Source organism: Oenanthe melanoleuca, chromosome 1A, assembly GCF_029582105.1.
Source record: "Oenanthe melanoleuca isolate GR-GAL-2019-014 chromosome 1A, OMel1.0, whole genome shotgun sequence".
NCBI classification, from domain to species: Eukaryota; Metazoa; Chordata; class Aves; order Passeriformes; family Muscicapidae; genus Oenanthe; species Oenanthe melanoleuca.
In genome coordinates, this window is record NC_079334.1 from 10,845,437 (window position 1) to 10,866,590 (window position 21,154).

At 43.6% G+C, this 21,154-nt stretch overlaps 1 protein-coding gene across 1 annotated transcript in view; it reads right to left on the reverse strand.

Annotated features, from left to right (window-relative positions):
• Positions 1-2,313: 2,313 nt before the first annotated feature.
• BORCS5 (BLOC-1 related complex subunit 5) overlaps positions 2,314-21,154 on the reverse strand; it is a 59,927-nt gene continuing 41,086 nt past the window's right edge. Inside the window, exons 3-4 of the mRNA XM_056481932.1 lie at positions 19,324-19,481; positions 2,314-5,761 (exon numbers count right to left, since the gene is read on the reverse strand). Of these exons, the coding sequence (XP_056337907.1) occupies positions 5,531-5,761; positions 19,324-19,481 (389 nt within the window). The 3' untranslated portion in view covers positions 2,314-5,530. The remainder of the gene's footprint in view (positions 5,762-19,323; positions 19,482-21,154) is intronic.

Sequence of the window (21,154 nt, forward strand, 5' to 3'; positions counted from 1 at the left end):
GTTTAAATACTTGTTTTGACTGATGCTGTCCGTCTTGAAGCATTCAGAGCAAGTTCTGCTCGCTGAGATTGGAGCACACCCCTCATTGCTGCTTCAGAGAATGGCTCACACAAATACAGCATAGATTAGAATTAAAGGGGGCTGCCACAGTTGTATCCTTAGAGGGGAAAGCTGTGAGTTTATGTAACAGCATCTTCAAACTCAGATGCAGTAATAGAAGCTTTTTCTTTTGAGGATTTCAAAGCACAGTCCCAGAAAGGGAAATGCAAAATCTTCAGCCTCTCTAAAAGAAACTGAAGCATCAGTCAGAGCACAACAATCTATGTGAGTTTCTGTGCTTACTTTCTACAACCAAGATGTCTCCTACAGAAGAAAACAAGAACCATGCAACTTCAATGGCATCATAGCTACTTAGCCTACACAACAGGTTGACATGACAATCTTCTAAGATTCAGCTACTCACCCCACTCCAAAGTCCACTTCTGATTGCAGTAGCTCTGTTTGTTCCTTCAAGTTCTGTTTTTTTTAAGCATTCACTTCAATTTTCACCACTCCTCCTGCCTGCTTTGCAGGACTTGCTCTACTCCTGTTCTCTCCATCCCTCTGTCCCCAGCTCTGCCACCAGACAACTCTGGGAAGAGACAGTCTAACTCCACCTCCAGTCAAAACCCAAGCAGCAACTGAAATCTGCCTCATGCATGTCATCAACACTTCATTTTCATTTCACTGCCTGGCATTACTGGGAAGAGGTCCCCAAGGTCACTGGGCTCCTGATGTAACCATCACAGTGACATTCCCAGAATGAAGTGAACTGAAAACAGAGCAAACCTCCCCCCAGCAGGGATCAGGTAGCCCTGCTTTTGAGGGGGCTGGGGAGGATAAGAGAGGAGAAATGTGGTAATTAAGTGAAATACTGTCGTTATTTTCTGCCTTCATCACTAGGTGCCAAATATGCTGTGACTCACAGCACAAATTATAAACTTCTACCACAAAGTGGGGGCAATGAAAAGCCCAGAACAAGTGGAAAAGCACTAGGGTCCTAGTAAGACTGTTATTTTTTAAATTCCAAAGAAATCACTGCAATTCAACCAAACTTACCTAGCCAGACATCTTAACTAGCCAGCCATACACCTAGGTAGTCTGTATTTGTTATTAATCTGTGATAAAAGTAGTTATTCTAGCACTTTTAGACAGTGTAACATGCACAGCACCACAATTACATTATACACACAAACTCACAACTGAGAATTTAGGTAGAACAGTGTTCCTAATACATCAGCTTTGCCTGGCAACAGCACTTTCCCTTTGAACCCTGCCTGCAAAGAACTTGGCCCTCCGGTCCAAATGGTTGCTCTGAGGCAAACTGAAGTGCTTCTGCAGTAAAGCCTTCAGCTAATTCTGAACTTCCAAAAATATGAATAGGAGTCACCATAAACAGAAAAGGGAGCTATTTCTTCCCTTCTGCAACACCCACCCCTCTGGGAAGGGGCTTCTTTCCTGGCATGTAAAATGCTGCAAAATACTTCTGAAGAAAGGAGTGGATTTCAGCTGCTGTTTCCAGGGACCCTCAGCATGCTCCAGTGCTGTACAAAGCCAAAGTGTGATGCTACAGGCAACAATGAGGCTGGGGCATCAGGCCATTAGAAAAAACCAAAAACAAAACAGCAGCAAAACAAAAAGAAACCATGTAAATTTGCCTCTTTCTTTATTCAGTATTGCCTGTACAGGTGAGAGTTCATCAGCAAGTCCCAAGTATCGCTGCTCACATCTTGTATTCAAACTAGACATTAGTGCCAACCAGAACTGGGACTGCACTGGGGGGGAAAAAACAACTAGGATTTATTTTCATTCTGGGGACATGTTTCCTCTCAATCTCAGGGCAGAGGCAGCCCCAGGGCAGCTGAAATCAGCCTCCTCCATGGCACAGAGTGGGTGCAAAGTAAAGCTGAGATATGCCTGCACTGCCCAGACACCGCGGTGGGAAGTGGGAATGAAGAATGAGCAATACGGCAATTGGAGAAACAACACACTTGGAAAACAGCCACACCAAAGGTTTAATGCTGGAGCTGTGGAACATGGAGCATGTAGGAAGCTGAACAGGGTAACCACCCATAAACTATGGAGTGCTCAGCCACAAAGCTGGCAATCAAAATACCCTCTGGCAGCTTGGGAATGGGAGGGATTTACAGCAGTACCTCGGGAAACTACTGGCACACAGTCTGAGAGAGGGGCTGGCTCATGCAACCAATAGACCTGTGAAAACCTGTATTTCTACTCTCTCTGTGCAAAAGCTTGAAGGAGGGGAAATCACACTTTACATATTTAAGTATATTTAAATATATTTAATTTAAAATACATATATTTAAAAAAACCAACAAAAACTCTTTTCTCTCCCCTTCAGCAGATCTTCACAGGAATTGCCCTGCAGGTAGGTTGGCACTTTAGCACCCTGTCATGCATTCAGTGACAAAAACAACGGAAACAACAAAGCAAACCTGCTCTGCATGGGCAGCACAGTGACCAGCGTGAGACACAAGGAGCACCAGTGGCAGCACAGCACAACAGGGGAGTTGCATCAGCAGAGTCAGGGGAAGGGCCAGAGCAGCTCAGGCCAAAGAGGAACCACAGCCTCAGTGACTTGTTCTGCTCCCCAGCTTTTACCAAAATCACATATCAAGAAGCTTAGCCTGTACCCCAGACCACACACCACCAGGAAGCAGAAAGGGGCAGCAGCGTCTGGTTTCAGGGGAGCACACCGGATTATTCCCTGTTCATAGCACTAAATTTATGCAGAAGTAACAGCTGGTGCAAAAGATACCTGACGCCTCCTCCACGAGTCTTTGGCTTGGAAGAGGAAATTCATAAGCAGAAAGGTGATTCCAGTCACATCTCCAAGCTCCTGCTAAACAGCATAGGAGGGAAGCAGCAGCCTCACCCTGAGCATCACCTGCATCTGAGCTGAAGCTGAAAGCAGCATGTGGAGCAAAGCCAACAAGGAGCAGCCAAGCAACAAACAGCAGCTCGAGATGATGTGGCAGGACATGTCTCCCCCTCAGCAAGAGGGCCAAAGACTTACAGTTCCTGAAGGCAGTGACAATGTTTTAAATAAAACTGTAAACCATTGTTCAAGGGCAGTTAGAAGGTGCATGCTTCTTACAGTACCCATAGAGAGACTATCACCTGTGGAATGAAGGTGATGACGTGCGCATTGGAAAAGTCACGTTCGTCTTTTGAAAGTTGGCCTTCACATTTCAGCTCTTATTTCTTTCTAGTTCAGTTATTACACTTTCCACAACCTGCCCTTGCTGTTCAAGAAGCTTTCTCTGTGAAGCCTAGCAGCACAGCCACAAGTCTAAAGACCAGTGTTCCTAGGAACAAAGGTTTTCTTCCATTCTCAGACCAACACCTTGGTGTTTTCTGGCAAATGAGGAAGGAACTGATTTGCAGCACTGGTTCCTGCAGCCTTCAGTTGGAAATACTATTCTTTTGCCCTCATTAGCACTGCAGGGAGCAATGCTTTGATCTGATACTTAATGGCCTGAGGCCAAATGTCTACAAGCATCAGAGAAGTGTCTTACAGCAGAGAGCATCTGCCTTGAGATTCAGTATCGGGACCTTCCCTGGCACAGGCTTCCAGCACACCAGGGTGTGGGACAGTCATGATCCCATCTGGCAGAGAGCTAGATGTCACACATCTTAAACATCCAGACAACATGATCTGGACAAAGAGGACCAAAATGGCTGCAGTCACTATTTAAAACAGCTCAATATTCTTGTGTGTCATGGTGGGAGGCAGAGACAAATTCCATGATGGACAATGAGGACCCATAAGGGCATGGTCATGACAAGCAGCTTTTCCTGTGTTAAGTCTCATGTAAGCTTTTAACAATCCAAACATAAAACATGGCAGGAAACTTGAACAAGGATGGAATCCTGATGTTTTATCCTGGGCAATGCACAGCATATGCCTATGTATGTACAACTGTAAAACCTCTGGGGAGGCAGTAGCATGCGAGGAGACCTGCTGCCTTTGCTAAAAACCATCCTGCTGAGTTGTCTGTCCTCTCTGAAACAGTCAGTCCCACTTCCCAGGGCATCATTCCAGGGGGCTTAATTTCTACAGGACTCTGCTTCTAGACAGTGTTCAGCAGGCCCTGGGATCCATCTACCACCATGGTTCAGATGCACATCTAAATTGGCTGCAGTCTGCGTGAGACAAATTCACTCTACGTGGCCTTTGGGAATGCAACAAGAGAAGAGCTGTTGCTTGTTGCCACCAGGCAATAATTACTACAATCAAAAACCTACTGCACTCTTACTTCCAAATGCTCAGAGACAACCTTTTGCTTAATAAATGCTCTAAGTATTAAGACATACTGAAGCAAGTCACCTCTGGCAAGTGACCCTACCTTGTGCTGCACTGGAATCTGGATTGTCCCTGACTGTCCTCACTGTTGGAACTGCACTCCTAACACACAACAACCCTTGGGGCTCGTGGGCTCTTCAGCCTTGTCTTGCTTGGGAGGGGGTAAGAACATCCTGTTGCCTTTGGAGCAGGTGGCTGAGAATGGCCCTGTGCTTTCAGTCGTTCAGCAGAGTGCCATCACCAGCTCCTGGCACAAGGGCAGCTAAACCAACACAAAGAGCCAAAGGACTTCTCATGTCTCTCCCCTCACCCTCGTACACTTGAAGAAGCAGCTGCACCCCCACTGGTAAAAAAAAAACAGCACCAAGGTAACTCAAGTGTCCCAATTAAAAAAAGACACCTTGTGTCCACTTTGGGAGGCAAAGTGAGCATGTTGGTACTGGTGCCTTTCAGAGGGACACAAAATGCCACCAGCTGGGGCATGGGGACATTTCCAGGGCAAGGGGGAGAGGAACACTAAAGTTTGCTTAACATTAACAGACATACGTATCTCGAACAGTTACTCCTTTACAGCCTCATAAATTAGTGAGTCCATAGAAACAGGAGCCTCAAGGACATGCCAAAACCCTGCCGTGCAAACCATGTTAATTATTATAATGGTCAGATTTTAATAAGCCAGTTCCTGGCTCCCACATTTTCACCTATAAAACATATGTATTTCCAAGGCCAGGGGTTCTCAAAATACCTTCCAGCCATCTAATCTTCTAAACGCTGGTCACGCAAGAAACATGTTAAGAGGGTTCGTCACACCCAATATACCTTTGAATTCTTTTAGTTAAAAAGAAAATAAATCAGATGAAAGGAAATTCCTCCTCTGTAAACCCCAACTAGTCACAGCAATGAAACAAACGTGTCTGCACAGCGGTGTAGTGGCAAAGGAGACAGGAGGGCGAGAGGAGAGAGATGGCAGAACGGTAAATCATCTCCTCCAGGGAGCTCCTGTCCTGGCTGTGCGGCTCTGGCAGCTGACACCACTGTCCCTCTGGTGCCCTGGCAGAGAGGCAGCAGCAGCACTGCTCCAAACACCTGCCAGTGCAGCCTGCTGGGAGCATGTCCGTGCCGAACAGGGAGTGTGGAAGGTGAGGAGGGGCAGCTGCCGGAGCGCTACGACCTCAGCTCGCGGTCGGGTTTCATGGAGAAGGGCTCCAGCCGCTCCCCCTCCGGCAGGAGGCTGTTCAGCCGCTCCATCAGCGGCACCGTCTGGTCGATGCCCATCTGGATCCGGCGCAGGATGGCAGACATCTCATTGACCTTCTGGATCTGCTCCGCATACTTGGCGTACTTCTTCTGGCGCTCCTGCATGAGGCTGTAAAGACTTTCCACAGAGAGGTCCATCTGTGTAGAAACAACAAGCAGAGCAAGGCTCGTTAGGCCAGATGTTGCGGCAGACTTTTCAGCACACTGTCCCTCCCAAAAGCCACCACCTTGGATGCTCCACTAACAGGAGGTAACAGACAGGTACAGAGGAGCTCCTCGGAAGGTACATAACAGTTTGTCATGGAATGGGATGATTCATAGTTGTATACCAGGGAGGTAAATACCAGTTGTAACCAGGGAGGACATATGATGACCTCAGTTCTCCATCTAAATACCTAAATACCCAATCAGAAGACTCTTCATTTGCAGGACTGAAAGCCAATAGGCACTGCCAGGGATTTCTCAATAAACCAACACAGACATCCTCCAAGTTATCCAAATCCAGGGAACCCGTGGGCTCTGTCTATACCTGAACTATATTTTCACTGGAGATCGTTCATTTGCAAGCGTTAAGTTCTACCACAGTTGCCAGCGCAAATTTTTCTCAGTTTAGCCAAGTTACTCTGCACTAAGCCACAGCTGTTATTACCATCGTCATCTGGAAAACTCCCACCTTGAGAGAACCACAATGGATTGCTAGTGTCCCTAATTTCCCTGAAACCCAAAAATAAAAGTGTTATAAGTGACCCAGGAGAGACATTAAGTAAATTAGCCATGCAATTAAACACAGTCCGTACCCAAACATGGCTCAAGCATGATGACAATGACAGGAACTGCAGTGCTGTTCCTGCCATTGAGTGATGAAGGCAGCCTTTATAATTCACAGCCCATTTTTCTGTTCAGCCAGACCTGCAATCTCCAGGCAGGATTCAGCCAGTACCTCACACACAAGCCCAGTCAGATGGTTTAAGTTGTTTTACATACCCTAAGATATGTACCACATGTTCCAAGAGCTTGGTAACAGGGTTGCTCCAAGCCCTCAAGTGCACACTCAAAATTGCTTTGGCTCACTGCAGCTGTACTTAACAACCCCAGTGACTCCAGTGCACTGGCTTTTCCAACTGGGACGTCTTTGTAGAAGGCAGTTCACTGGCTTAGGATTCAGCACAAGCCTATAGTGGCTGGAACTGAAGGGCAGGAGAGGGCACACACTGAGCAGTTTTAGCTCATTGCCACCTCTTACCACTGTTTTCCCAAACCTTTCCCATCTAATTGCACCCAGAGGAAGAAGTCCCTGCTCAGAATGAAGCAGCCTCAGGGAATCGATGCTGAGAACTCCTGGTCTACCAAGAAGCACAGTTTCAAACAATATCCCTCTCCTGAACTGCGGGACAGAGTCAGCCCACCTGGTGGAGGACAGTGACCACATCTGTCACCAGGGACAACACACATTTATCAGTGCAGTGCTAAGAAAACACAAGGTGCTGATCTGACCTGACTTACAGGTGCAATCCTGACCCTGTGTCCAGTGCTGTGGGTCTGCAGGGGGAGAGCCTGCATGAGGGAGGACTGGGTTGAAATGGTGCAACACTGAAAGGCCTCACGAGGAGGGAGGGCCCAGCAGAGAGAACTCTGCCATCCCACTGGTGGCAACAGGGTTTGACACTGGGAATAAACTGCTGTAAATGTATGTGCTGACAAATGTTCCTTTCAATCTCTGGGGAAGAGGTCAAGTCAAAAAATAGTCGGGAAAAAAAATATTTTATTGACAAACCTAAGTTACAAACAGCATGGAAAACAAGCACACATGTTTCTGCTGAACTGTCACAGGGATTAGGGGTATTTTGCCCCTCATCACCTCCATCAGAGCTGCATACAGTACCAACTGACCTTTTATTTCGCCTGCACTTTCTACTGCTCTCAGGCTGAATTCTTCCTTTTTGCCTCTGTGCTTTCCTGTGAATTCCCTCCTCCATGCCTTCATGCACGGGACAAAATAAAAACCAGCAGAGCAGGAAACTCCAAATAGAGTGGAAACAATTTAAGCCTACACAGGGGTTTCTATTAAAACCCCAGCTTAATAATTTAGTAGCTTGGCGCTAGCTCTGTAAAGAGTGTGTAAAAAGCAGACCACCACCAACCAGCAAGTTCAAGCCAATGCCCAAAAACATCCTACCTAATGAGAGACAGTGGCCTGGAGGGGTAGCCATGGGAAACCTGCCAAAAGCCAGCACGCCTCATTAAACAGAGCAGTGCAGGGACCCAGGCAGAAACCTCCTCTGGTTTTGAAGTTCTCCTCCACTGGCAGGTTCTCCACATGGCCTCACAGCACTGTGCAAGAAGCAAAGCTGGCACCTACCAAGCTTTCAAGCCAAAAACACCCAAGGCTCCTCTTTCTCTCCATTCCAATAATTTCCATCTGCTGACTTTTAGGCTCCTTGTGTAAGTATGAGTAACATACACTTACTGGCAGTGAATGAGGGGAGAAGCTGATGCTGACCTGCAATAGGAAGAAGAAATGCAGAGTGGCCTCCAAGCACTTGGCTACCTTTGGACACATTCACAACAGCCAAAAAAACAAAACTGCCTCACAAGAAAGAGAAAGGGTTGAAGTGAGTGTTTCCTACTGTTTCTCTACACCTATCACCCAAGTTTGCCTGCTAAGGGAGGCCACAGCAGCTGCATAGCCCAAGACACGACAGGGAGAACTGAAGTGGAGCAATTATGAGGAAAGTTCGATTTTTACTCAGTCTGAACCTGGTCTTTTTAACTATTAAAAAAAAAAAAAGGCAACTACATGTTAATTCCTATGATAAATGCCAATGTCTCAGCTTTCCTTGAAGCAGGCCTAAGTACATACTTACATCCTTCCTGCCTCCTCCCACTCCAAGCGAGCTCCTCCAGTGCCAGACCTTGTGCTTTTACCTCTGCTGGCATGCAGTCCCATTCCTCTGGCACTCAGATGGGACCATCAGATTCTGAGGGTCAGCCCTATTTACCCATCACAGAGACTAACACTGGCCTGCAGGGATCCATAATGAGCAGGGAACATGCATAAGAATCCACCTCATTTCTATCTAATTAATTGCATACATCATACAGTAGCAATAAAAAGCTTCTGGAAAAGGGGAGCTGAGGTAGAGTCTGGTCCCTTGCCTACAGCCAAGGCAGTCCAAGACACCCTTGAGGGTCAGTAAGTGGATTCGCCCTCTCTGAACAGTTTCCATTGACTCCCACGTCCCTGACACAAAGCCCTGCCACATTCTCATCTGAAAGACATTCGAGGCTCAGCCTTCTTGCCCATCCCAGACTGTGAAGCTCTCTGGGAAGCCCAGCAAGACACCTCAGAGCCAGTAATTCTTCACTGTCCTACAAACATCTGAGAGAGTTTATTTGAGCCCTTGTTTCTGCTCTGGTTGCTTCAAGCTTCCTACGATGCCAAGGCCACCAGAGCTGCAAATAACTCCCTACTGTGCTGAACCCATCAGATGTGATAGATGTGAAGCAGCATTGCCACCAGCCCCCGACAACCTCACCATCACCAGTCTGTTCTTCAAACATCACCACTCAGTAAGCTACAAGCATTCCCAGCTTAGTGGTACAGAAAAGCTTCTGGAGAGTTAAAACACTGGACTTGAAGCCTGTTAAGAAGCAACAGAACAAAGCAGAGGGCAGAGTCCAGCATGTGATGTCAGAGTCCTAATTTTCATCAAAGCAAGAGGTTCTGCCTCACCTGGAGTTGAGAAAAAGAGATGTGTTCTCAATGAAGGGGTGAGTGCTCCTAATGCATAAGTTATTTCTTTCCAAAAACCATTCTTCCTGTCAAAGCAGCAAACCTGAGGATGGACATGCCCAGAGTAGACGACAGGATCTTTCTCCCCTTTCCACATCAAAAAAGACAAAGGTATTTCTTAAGGTGTTTTTTTTTTTTTTCAGAAGCATAGGGCCATAAAAATGGACAAGCCTAAACCTCACCCTCCAGCATGACACACTTTTTTTGTACAGCCAGTGACATTCAGAATTTGTGCCTGTTTCTGTTTCAAAGCTCATGCCTCCACTATGGATTATCATCAACAGAACACTAATTTATGCCTCAGCTTCACATTTAAACATGAAATGACATCTACTGGGCATTTCTTTCATCAAATGAAAACAGATTAATAATTACTTCCAACAACATTGCAAGATGGATATTTCCTCACTTAAAAGGGCCCCAGCACAGCCCCTCCTACTACACCATTCACATTGTCAGCTCTGAGTCTCCTCTGCATTACACAGGCCCATTTGTAACACCACACTGATGAAACACAAAAACAACTGAGGATACTGTCAGACATCTTGCACACCATAAATTCTTGCATTCATTTAAAAATTCTTCTTGGCCCACACTGCCAAGCAGAATAAAGACATTAATTTAGCCCACAAAAAGACTGAGGTCAGCACTGGCCAATGCCCAATTCTTTTCAAGGGACCACACTGAAAACAAACCAATGCCCATACATATACATGTACACACCACACAACATATACACACTTCTTACCTTGCATGATTTTACAGTACCCCTGTCATGGGCACATGAGTGTCCTAAGCTCTCAGAAACAGAGGTCACATCTTGTTAGTTCAATGACTGAGAGACTGAAAACTGCAGCTAAACACATTTTCCCTGGTTGCAGAACATGCAGATGCAATCACAAGTTCATTAAACTTGGGATCAAGTTTCTAGAGACACACTGCTGACATTCATAACAAAATAAATACATCTCGTTAGAGGATGTTCAGACATTCCCAGCTTCTCCAGTCCTTCCTAAAATGCCAATAAGGCAAGATGATGTTTTTGTTTCCCCCACATTTAATAACAGCCTTCAGGAGCTCATCCAGACATGCATCTGTCCTGTGTCCTGTCCCAATAATTTCCTCTCAGCTCCTATCCCCTGTGGCTGCCCCTCCAAAATACACAGCTCTTAAGGTGCAACCCTTATTCCAGAAAGTTCTTCTTCTAGAACAGCACTCCAAGCACAAGCAGCCTTTCCTTCACATTGTCAGGTGCTTGACTGGGGTTAAATGAACATCTTCCTGCAGCTGCACACAAACCACATCAGAAAGTGGCAGGCGGGAACATGACTGCATGGAATATTAGTCACGATGTGCTGGTGTGAAAATACTTTTCAATCAACACACTTAAAACTGAAGACAGCTCTTCTTTCTGTACTGCCTGAAAACAAATGTGCTCATGAATGGCTTTTTTTTCTCTTCCTCTCTCTCTTTGATAATGTCACGCAAAGTCAGCACAATAGATCGTGAAGACTTCCTGATGCTGGGAACATCCTCAGTTTCTCCCACTCAGCACACACTGGTAAGTGATAAACTGACTGGGCAGCTTCTGTGCCTGGAGACAGAACAGAGATGCTACCCCATTTTCTTCAGCTTCAGCCCCACTGCCAGGTAAACAACTATAGTTTGTGTTTAGGTTTTCCTTATCACAGCTAAGATCGAATCCACTGCCAGAATATTCCTTTTACTCCCTCTGTGACCTGTCGTTGCTGCAAACAATTGCTAAGGGTTATTGTGTCTAAGCACTGCACAGATCATAGTCAAGTTAGAGAATGAAGAGTAACCATTTTAACTGGCTCTGGAACTGAATTATAGCAATATTAATAGGTACATCAAGGCCCTTACTCCTAAAGATCTAAATTATACCCATGTTTAGTCCTTCAGCTCTATAGTAGATACATGATAACATGTATCAACATAAGCTGCTGCACCTGTAGGATCAAGATTTAATTATTCTGGGAGGCCTTGGGACAAACAAAAGCATTGAGAATTCCAAAGAATAAGAAGGTTTATTCTTGAAATAAGCTTTTCCACCTTTATGTCAGTCTTTCCCTGCGTGCTGTGCTACTGGACAAGATGTGTTTGTCACTCCCACAGAGCGTGGCCTCCTCAGCCCTCACCTCCCTCCCAGCTCCAACTGGAGCCCTCCCTGCGAGAGCCACCAGCATTCCTCTGCCAACTGGCAGGCCCCCAAGATTGAGTTATGGCTGTTATCACTGACTGGTGCTAAAAAAAGAGTCCCAAAGCTATGACTGAAACAATACCTACCTCTTGCCCAGACCTAATGCACCCACAGACTTCCAAGTGTTTAAAAAGGCAGGGCTCCTCTTCACAGAGGTGGAAGCAGATGGGCAGCAAAACCTGACAGCTAGCTCTCCAGTTTGGACACATCTCCTGTCACAGTCCCATTCAACTGGTCTGTCTTACATTTCCCTCAACACCACAGATACCCACATCTTTGTCCTTCAAAACAGCTAAACTGTTTTCACAAAAGCAAGTGAAACTCCAGGCACTGCAAAACAGAAGTCACACCATCCTCCTTCAAAGGAGCTGAATAATCACAAGCTTGTTTTCTGCACCTAAGCCTTCTAAACAAACTGAGTCTTCCCAGACTCTCTCTTCTTCAGCGGTTTGTTCTTCTGGCCCAGGAGCTGGCCTGACTACCAGCCTGACAATCACAAACCAGCAGGATGACAGGGTGAAAAGCACCATCTCTCCCCCTGCACAAGATCCTGGGTTCGAACTCAGCATTTGCTGAGTGGCTGTATCAGACTTAAATGCACAAGAATCCTGAAAAAGCAGAAAGGAAAAAAACCCAAAAGATCAGATTTTACCAATAAGCTTTCTAAACTGTCACCAAGGAAAGGTCATAGTAATTTCTAGCTCATTGTCTTTGATTAAAAAGAATGCCTTTTTAGTTTTCATTTGCTGCTTTTTTAGAGCGACTGACATCCCTCTAAGAAGTCACCTCTAAAATTTATCATGGCTAAAAATGTTAAGTTACATCATGAGCTTTAGAAATGTTTCTATACATATTCTAAATAACCAAGTTTAAGAAAAATAAATACAAATACCCCACCCAAACACGATTATTTCACCTGTGTGTGCAATGTTCTTGCGAAACCTCTCTTTTGTGGAATACAATTCCACAGTAATTACTAACACACTCCTGATCTGTCTTCAATTAGCTATTCCTGGAAAAGAAAAAATATATATCTGTTACAGATTTATTGCCTAAATGATAACTTGCACAACTCTTATTTCAGGCTACCTAATAATTCTGCTAGCAAACACAACCTTCAGTCTCCTCGTTTCCTAATTTTATGCTGCCGACACATTACTTGCCTCCTATACCAAGCCACAGTTTGAAATGCTACAGGACAACAGCAATTATAAATGCTAATTACCTTTAGGGGGCTATTTTATAATAAATTTCAGTTTTGTATTTTAAATATGTCAGAACGACTAGCTTTAAGCTAGTTGGTTTTCCCATCACAAGTAAGCTTTGATTTGAAAAGAGATGACCACTACTGTTAATGAGATGTTTCTCAGAAAACACCACCACCCTCATTTCAGAGTGAAAATAGTCAGCATCATTACATTTGCAAGCCATCTGCTAATTATTCTCAGCTTCACAGATGGGACCTGATAGCTGTAGGTCTTCTTTTCCACACATCCTACAGAAGTCTTTCAGAAAGGAATGATATTGCTGTGTTTAGCCAGGGTTAGACACACTAGAAGAAAATTAAGTAGAAAATGCTCTTAAATCTGTTCTCATAGAATGCAAAGGAGCTCAGTTTTAACTATTTCCTACTGTGTGTGAAGTGCTAAAAGGATTATCTAAGACTCCCTCCTTTGTCTCTGGGGAACAGACAGACAAAGCTGGGTTCACACACCCTGATACACTTGCATTGCCAGTCCAGCACATCTGGGTGCATCAGACCTCCCTCCATGTGCTCTGCACATGCCTTGGATACATGCAAGAAGGCTGATATGTTAGATTAGCATGGACATGAGCCCAGCAGTCAGGATTTGTGGATTTCTGGACACCTGAGAGCGCTGATGAAGCTTTTGCTCTTTTCCTGCCAGACATATTGCTCATATGAAAGTCCAAATCAACTTCCCTTTGCCAGGGAAACTCAAAGTCAGTCACTGATAACCTGACAAACTCCTGAAATATGTATTTGTAGCTCTACACCAGCTCTTCCTTCCATGTTTGAAAAGCACATAAAATGAGCCAAGTACACCCCATTGATGTTATGGGGAGGTTCTACTCCTTCATTCCCAGAAGAGAGACTTTCAAGGCTCACTCTACCATACTTCCACGGTGCTGAAGCTGAAGCTCAGACATCCCAGCAAATTTCTGGAGGTCACTACATCTGGACAGTAAATCTTTGGCTTCAGGAAAGCCTCAAGGAAATCTTGAGCACTACAGATTGTTTATATCCTTCTGAGGCTATAGACTAGTGTTCAAAATACAGCAACAAGTGTACAAGCCATCAGAGACCAGTGATTCACACAGACATTCAGTGTAGCAGTAGTGCCAGCTCTGATCCATTCTGAACATTCATTTTTCATTTTCATTCAGCTGCAGTGCCTTCATGATTCACAGAAAGCTGAGTATTTCTTCTTCTTTTATGTCTACTAATGAACCTCTAGAATAAATTGATAAAATGCAAGAAGGCATTTGAAAATTTGTACTACAATCTGGTAGAAGTACTCAAAATTGAAAAGTAAGTAGTTCACCTTCTGTGTAGCCTTAGGTCAGGCATAAGGAAGACTTAAGCAAAAGGAAAAGCTGTGACCCAAGAATCCTTTCTGACCTTAAAAACTCGTATAAATTCTTTACCATATACTGCTGTTATGTTGATTTCTTTTACAACTGCTACCTGAGCCTCTTTTTCACCTGGAGCTCACCTGATTGGGGATTTTGTGTTTCAGACAATTTGCAGCAAGTCCCAGCAGGCACGCTTCAAATGCATCACTTGCTGTTCCAGTCAAAAACAACAACAAAAAAAGTTTAAAAGTCTTATTTTTCATCCAGTTCACTACAGTTTTGGCACAGTTCATACACGTGATTACAGGGAATTCTACTATACTACAGTTCAGCATTTTATGCAGGCTTCTGGAGGGAGATGACACATCCAGTCAGGAACAATGCCCACATGAATTAATTAATAGTAAATCATATGTTTCATACTTCAGAGCAGTGTTGCAATAATGGCTAATAAATGTTCTCATGTAGAGGCATTCATGCCCTAGTGGCACAGAAACATTTAGGAAACCCTACCCTTCATAAAAAGCAAGATGGGCAGATTACTTGCACTAAGGCTTTGTAATGCTTTCAACATGAAGTCATCTCTGCAGATCACATCTGATTATTACCACAGTGCTAATTATGGGGCTGCTAACATAAGGTCCACCTTTCTACCTCAAGTCTACCAACTGCCATCTTAAAGTCATCAGTGCAACTCCAAATATTTGCAAGTAAGGCTGGCTAACCTGTCTAAAAAAAAGATTAAACTACTGAAAAGCTTCTAACCAATATTCCTAGCACCTCCACACCCCACCTCAATTCTCACTTAAAGGCAGAGTTAACACCTCGAAAATTTCAATTCAACACTGAAACAAGAAGTAATAGTTAAAAATGAAAGCTTGTAAATTGACTTTTCTTATATCAACACAATCCTTCAGGAAGAGAAAAGGTCATTTTTAATCTACATTAATGCCAAATTGATTGAGAAAGAGAAATCATATAATTTGTTGTCTTCATTTGACTAAACCAAACAAGCAAAGCTTTTCCAGTTTCCTCCCCAAGGTGCTCCACTACCCACACATCCTTACAGCCCTTTTCTTGTGTTGTGAACTCTCCTTCCTTGAACATTATGAGAGCTGCACACAGTGTGTCAGATGAGATCCCTCAGTTTTGTGCAAGACAATCAGCATACTCTCATTTCTCCTGGAAATACAAGCTGTCGTACACCCAGGTTGATACTTGCTTTCTTCCTATCCCAAATCCCTTTCATACCCAAATCCACCATCAAGTCTGCTAGCTCTGTAATGAAAGCTCTAGAGTGCTGGGGCAGGAGGTTGTTGGAGGTTTTTTCCACCTGGGAAAACAAGGCTAGAATAAGAAATCCAGTCTCCTAGTTTAAGCAAGCTGTGAGAAGGAACTGAATTATATTCCTTCTGGAACCTGATGATCATAAACTCCATGCAGTAATCTCAACGAAAGTGTTACTAAAAGGCTTTGCATTGCCAGACTTAGGATCTTCAGTAACAGTTTATTAAGAACCTAAGCTCTGTAAAAATACAAACCTTTCTGACTGCTGGATGCTTGGTCAAGCTTAACTTTCTTCCTTGGAAATTCAGTTGTGGAAAGGATTGCAGTTTACATCTTTCCTCAAAAGGCCATAAAGCACAAGAGAAGGGAACATGCTGGAACTGATTACACACATGTATTCTAGGAGCAAGGGACTAGTCTTTTTTATGACACCAGACAAAGCACTGCATGTCAGCAAAACAGATTTGAGACTGTCACCAGTGCAAATAATCTTTCCTCTTCCTTTGTAACTGCTAGATCCCTTCATAAAGTTCAGGTACAACAGAGCACTGGCCATCTGCCTCAGGCATACACTGCTAGACATTAATTCTCTATATTAAAATAACAATTGTGAAGCCTTTTCAAGAGCATTTTAAGATTTTGGTGCTGGCTGGTTTATACACCACCCCACCACTTAGGTATTCAAGCTACTTGCACAGCAGACTGGAGAAAAATGAGCAAGATCAACTAAAGGACATAAAGATTAACATGCTTCCAGCTTAACAATCCTGTGCATTTATTTCTGCATGATGGTACCTGTTGAGATTCCAGTCTTTATAAACAACACTTCATTGCTGATGAGAGGAGAAATAAAGAGCTCATCCATCAACTTCCAAGATGCCAAAGAGTAAATTCAAGGTATTGATTTCTTAGAGAACACAATGTTCTGTAGTTTTTTTCTAAAGGGCAGTGTGGCATTAAATCCCTTGAAAATACAAGTGGCATTTCAACCGAGGTTCTTCCTCTTTCCAGAAATATTACAGCACAAAGAATTCTCAGGCCCCTTTCCCTGGACTGGGGGCATTGGTAATTTAGGTTTGTGAACCAAAAGGCTCAATTTTGCTTGCAAGTTAACACAGCCTCAGCTAGAACATCTTCAATATGTTGTGTCAAAATTAAAATTCATCTCCATTTTCACTTTTACCAGGCTTCTTTTAACAGTCTTACTTTTGATTCCCTAAGCCCTCCCCTTTAAAGTTACCTTTAAAGGTAACTTCATAGGTCAGTCCATATGGGCCTTAAAGCAAAGGCCTGAAGCTGAAAATGCATTTTGGACTTAGGCCATTCATTTTCTGCTGGCCTAATTCAGTCAGAAGGTGCATCACTCTCAGGGCATGTCTGCTGAAAACAGATTTTACAAACAGTCTTGGAAACTCAGGTCTGAAACCACCAACAGGGAAATCATAACTAAGAGGAATGGCAATAAACAAGTAGGGGTTTTTTTCTTCAGCTCATTCTCTTTCCTATTCAGAACCATTGTAATTCAGACTGTGTGCTGATTTGCAAGCCACCACAGTCAATTCTGAGTTATTGAGGACCAATTAATTTACAGCAGTACTTCTGAGTTTTGACAGAATCCAGGAAACTTCTTTCCTGGTGACACAGACAATGAACAAAAGATATTTGCTCTGGGACATTTTGTCAAGGAAAGACTAAAAAAAAATCCTGGCTGCAGCCAGTGTGCGTGTAGCATATTATACAGCAGGACTATTGCCACAGTTAGCATCTGAGAAGTGAACATACCTCAGACAAATGGTAGGAAATCAGAGACTGAAACTAACCAACATTTTGTAGAAAGTTAAAAGCATCAGTCATTTGACAAGTCTATTATCAGAAGAAAAACACTTCAGTACTTACACTGTTAAAGAAAGGGAAAGGGAAATACTGGCTACCAAAATGTGGATAAAAGAATTTACTGTCTCAGCTCATGCACACATTCTGCTTTTCACAAGACACTTGATTTTCTCTCTCATTTTTACACTTTACTAAGGGTCAAAGCTTTGTGTACACAGCAAAACTAAATCATTGCTGACAAACGGGTGAAGCCAAAGGCGATTTCCTTTGTCTGCACTTGTAAGGAGAGACATCCCCTGCTCTGGTTCAGCTGCACCCCGTGTTGTCAACAACTGTCAGCAGTGGTTCAATTTAGTGCATCAAGGAGAGCCCAAACAATTTGGAAAGAAGTATTTAAGCCAAGTGGGTCCCACCCAGATCCTCCAGAACACACATGCAGAACAGCCAAAGCAAGAAAAACATTTTAAAATTATTAGGAAAATCAACAGTAAAAACTCACCAGATCTGGCAGAGAGACTAAAAGCATCTGAAGTTACTTAGAAGTTGTGACCAAAAAAAAACTGAACCACAGCTGATTTGTCAGTTCCCTGACTTACAGAATTCCCCATTTTTCCATCACTTTGTCAGAGGAGGCTGTTATAAAAGAAGCTAGTGCAAATATCAATATCATCATTTAATTTATTTTAGATGAAAGATAATCACAAGCCTTATGAACTGGAAGAAAACCACTGCAGATAGTTCAAAAGAGACTCTGTCACTTGCCCTATAGAAGGCAAACCTAAATAATGAAGATTGTAGTGGTGGTGTCTACCATGACTTTAAATCATGTCACTATTCCCTCTCACACTTTAACAGCCAAAAGAATTACAATCTGCTTGGACTAATGCAGCACACTGTCATTAGGCTGGCAATTAAATCCCATTTCTGAGACTGTGTGATCTGAGTCACCAACATCTGCAAATATCTTTATGTCTTGTGTAATAGCTGGCTTCAGACCTTGATACACCGAAGTAAAAAGGCCTTTTTAATGCTTCCCACATTATTTTGGACTTACAACTTCATGATGACAGCAGCTTCTCAAAACAGCCCATTAATCAAATTTATTACCCAGTTTGTCATGTGGGATTTTCTTAACTCTAAGCCAAAAGAGCAACAACAAATCAAGGTCAATGTTTATACTGCATCAATAAAAATTAACCACATGCTCAAAAACACTTTTTTGACACTGAAAAGGTATTTGGTCTCAAGGACTTTTGACATTTGTAGAATTCACCAGCTCTTCTTCAAATCTGGGAGTATCTGAGAAAACACCTCAAGCAGTATTTCCCTGTCATGCCAGTCTGTCTTGATTAAAAAAAAAAATAAAAAAATCAGGCAGCCATGCTACTGCTTCCAGCATCAGTACACATGAGACAATCCCATTACAGGATGCTCATCCCAGGAACTAATTCAATCTCAAACAGTATCATTCAATATTTAAACAGATCAGTGGTTTCCAAACGATGGTTTAGTGGTGAAAACAGCAGCACAGGAGACCTTTTTGCCATAGAGGTCAGAAATGAGATGACATGTTATGGGCTTTGAAACAAACCTAGCTCTACAAATCCACAGAAGTATTACCTTCTCCAGCCACAGAAGACACTACGATAACTGTTTCCTTCCTTAAATTAGAGCCTAACCATGGGGCATAATAGAAAGTATACTATACAGACCTAAACAAGGAAAGCTACCTTAAAAACTTCAGTAATCTTTCACTTCTTCAAGAGCTGCTTGCGGCACTTGTGATTCCAGAGGAGCAGCCGCTGCTTGCGGCCAGGCCTCCTCGGGCACAGCCCACAAACACAGCAGCTGCCAGAGACAGCCCGGGGACCTGGCCCTCAGGGCACAGCCACAGGGCTGCTCTGCCCTCCTGCACAGGCTGCCCTGCAGGCTGCTGCCCCAGGGCCCCCCCAGCCCCTCCCCGGCGCGCACCTCCTTGATGCGCTTCACCAGCGCGTTCTGGTCGAAGGCCACGGCCTCGGCGCACTGGTGCAGGTGCTCCTGGTAGCGCAGGCACAGCTGCAGCACCTGCTGCGGCTCCAGCTTCTCCAGCTTGGCGTTGGTCGGCGACGTCTGCCCGCTCAGGAGCCCTGCAAAGCAAAGGCAGGCCCACAGTTAATCTGACTGCTCCTACTATTAGTTCTGCTGCAGACAGCAGAACAAACCCAGCAGACAAGATTTATGAGGGGTGATGAAAAGCTAATGCAGAATCATTTAGGGATGTTTTGAATTTAAAGCAGTGCATAGAACAGTTTGCCACAGAGCTTGGCCCTCCCTGACAGAACCTAAACAGACTCTAAATGTATGTCCATAATGCATATCCCCTTGGTTTTCAGCAATATGCAAGTCCTGTTTTTTATCCTCACAAGCAGTCCTAAACTGTGAAGAATGAGCCCTCTCCTCATTTATGTACACCAGAAGAGGAAGGAGTTGAAATCCACATTCCCAGAAGGGCACTGGAGTCATACTATTTTCACTAGACTCACACTGCCAAGACCACAGATCTAAAAATTCACTGGTCCCCCAAAATAAACCCAAGTAAACAAATGGCCCACCTTAATTTAAATTATCGGGGTGAAATGTCCAGATTTTGCCTACCTTGTCTTTTTTAAAACTTTAAAACCCTTTTAACCTTCTATGGCTTCTCTTTAGACTCTCAAAGACCAGCAATATATCTCGTTCTGTTTCTTTAATATGGAATTAAGATCTCTACCTACTTTCATGACCAGGTTTCACAAAAAGCTCACCAAAAAATAGACACTGGACTTAAAAGTGGGACACTGGTAATATTCAGAGGAGCAAAATTGCCCAGAGAAATTTCTCCTGCTCACTGTTGCCTATATAGTGCAACTTGAGAATGTCTGCTGAGCTGAAGCATGTGTGTGCCACACTGACCGCCTTCCCCACAGCAGCTGGAAAAAATGACTCTCGGCTCTCAGGCCATCCTTTTTTTTGCTATTTCATTTACTTAGTTTCATGTCATTTTCCTTCAGCATTAGCACAACTTTTTTCTTGTTGGGACACCATCAGTGACAAACTGCACATACACACAATATGCTTTTCCCAAAACATCCATCAATGTAAACTGAATTCAGTGACTGCACGCATGTGCCCTCTGGGACTCTCATTTTACAGACAGGAAAAGACATTAAAACAGCAAATGTAAGCAAGTATCACACTAAGCAATTAAAAAGTAATAAATGCCAGTTATTTGGACTGGAAAAGCTCTTCTAAGAATGTACCTCAGTGGAAAATGGAAAGTATTTTGAATGGCCCCCATCCCTATTGGAAGCTACAACTGGTGACATCGACTTCTTGCTAAAGTACAAGAACAAGATAGAAACCAAGAAGCAAGTCAGAAGTATCTCATGAATATGAGCAAGATAAACTTTTTTGAAAACATCTGCAGATCAAAATGAAAGTAAAACTAGGACAGTAACTTCATCAAATATGAAGAAGCAGGTTTACATTTCTTCAGTACTCAACATCTTATTCTCCCAGGATGCTTTCAATTGCTCTCAACACAAAACTTCATCATAAGAGATTTTTAAAAAAGGTAATTTTGTTTTACTGATTTGTTCACTACAACTGTGTTTCCTCAGTCAAGAGGTCAGGAGAGGAAACAATCCATTTAGTCTCAAAACCCTATACTAGCAACAGTCAAATTTTTATATTTTGGAGGGAATAATCTCAAAATCTTAGATTCATGAGTATCAGTTGCAGATCTTTCAGATCTACTTTCAGGTAAAGTACGAAACTGTAA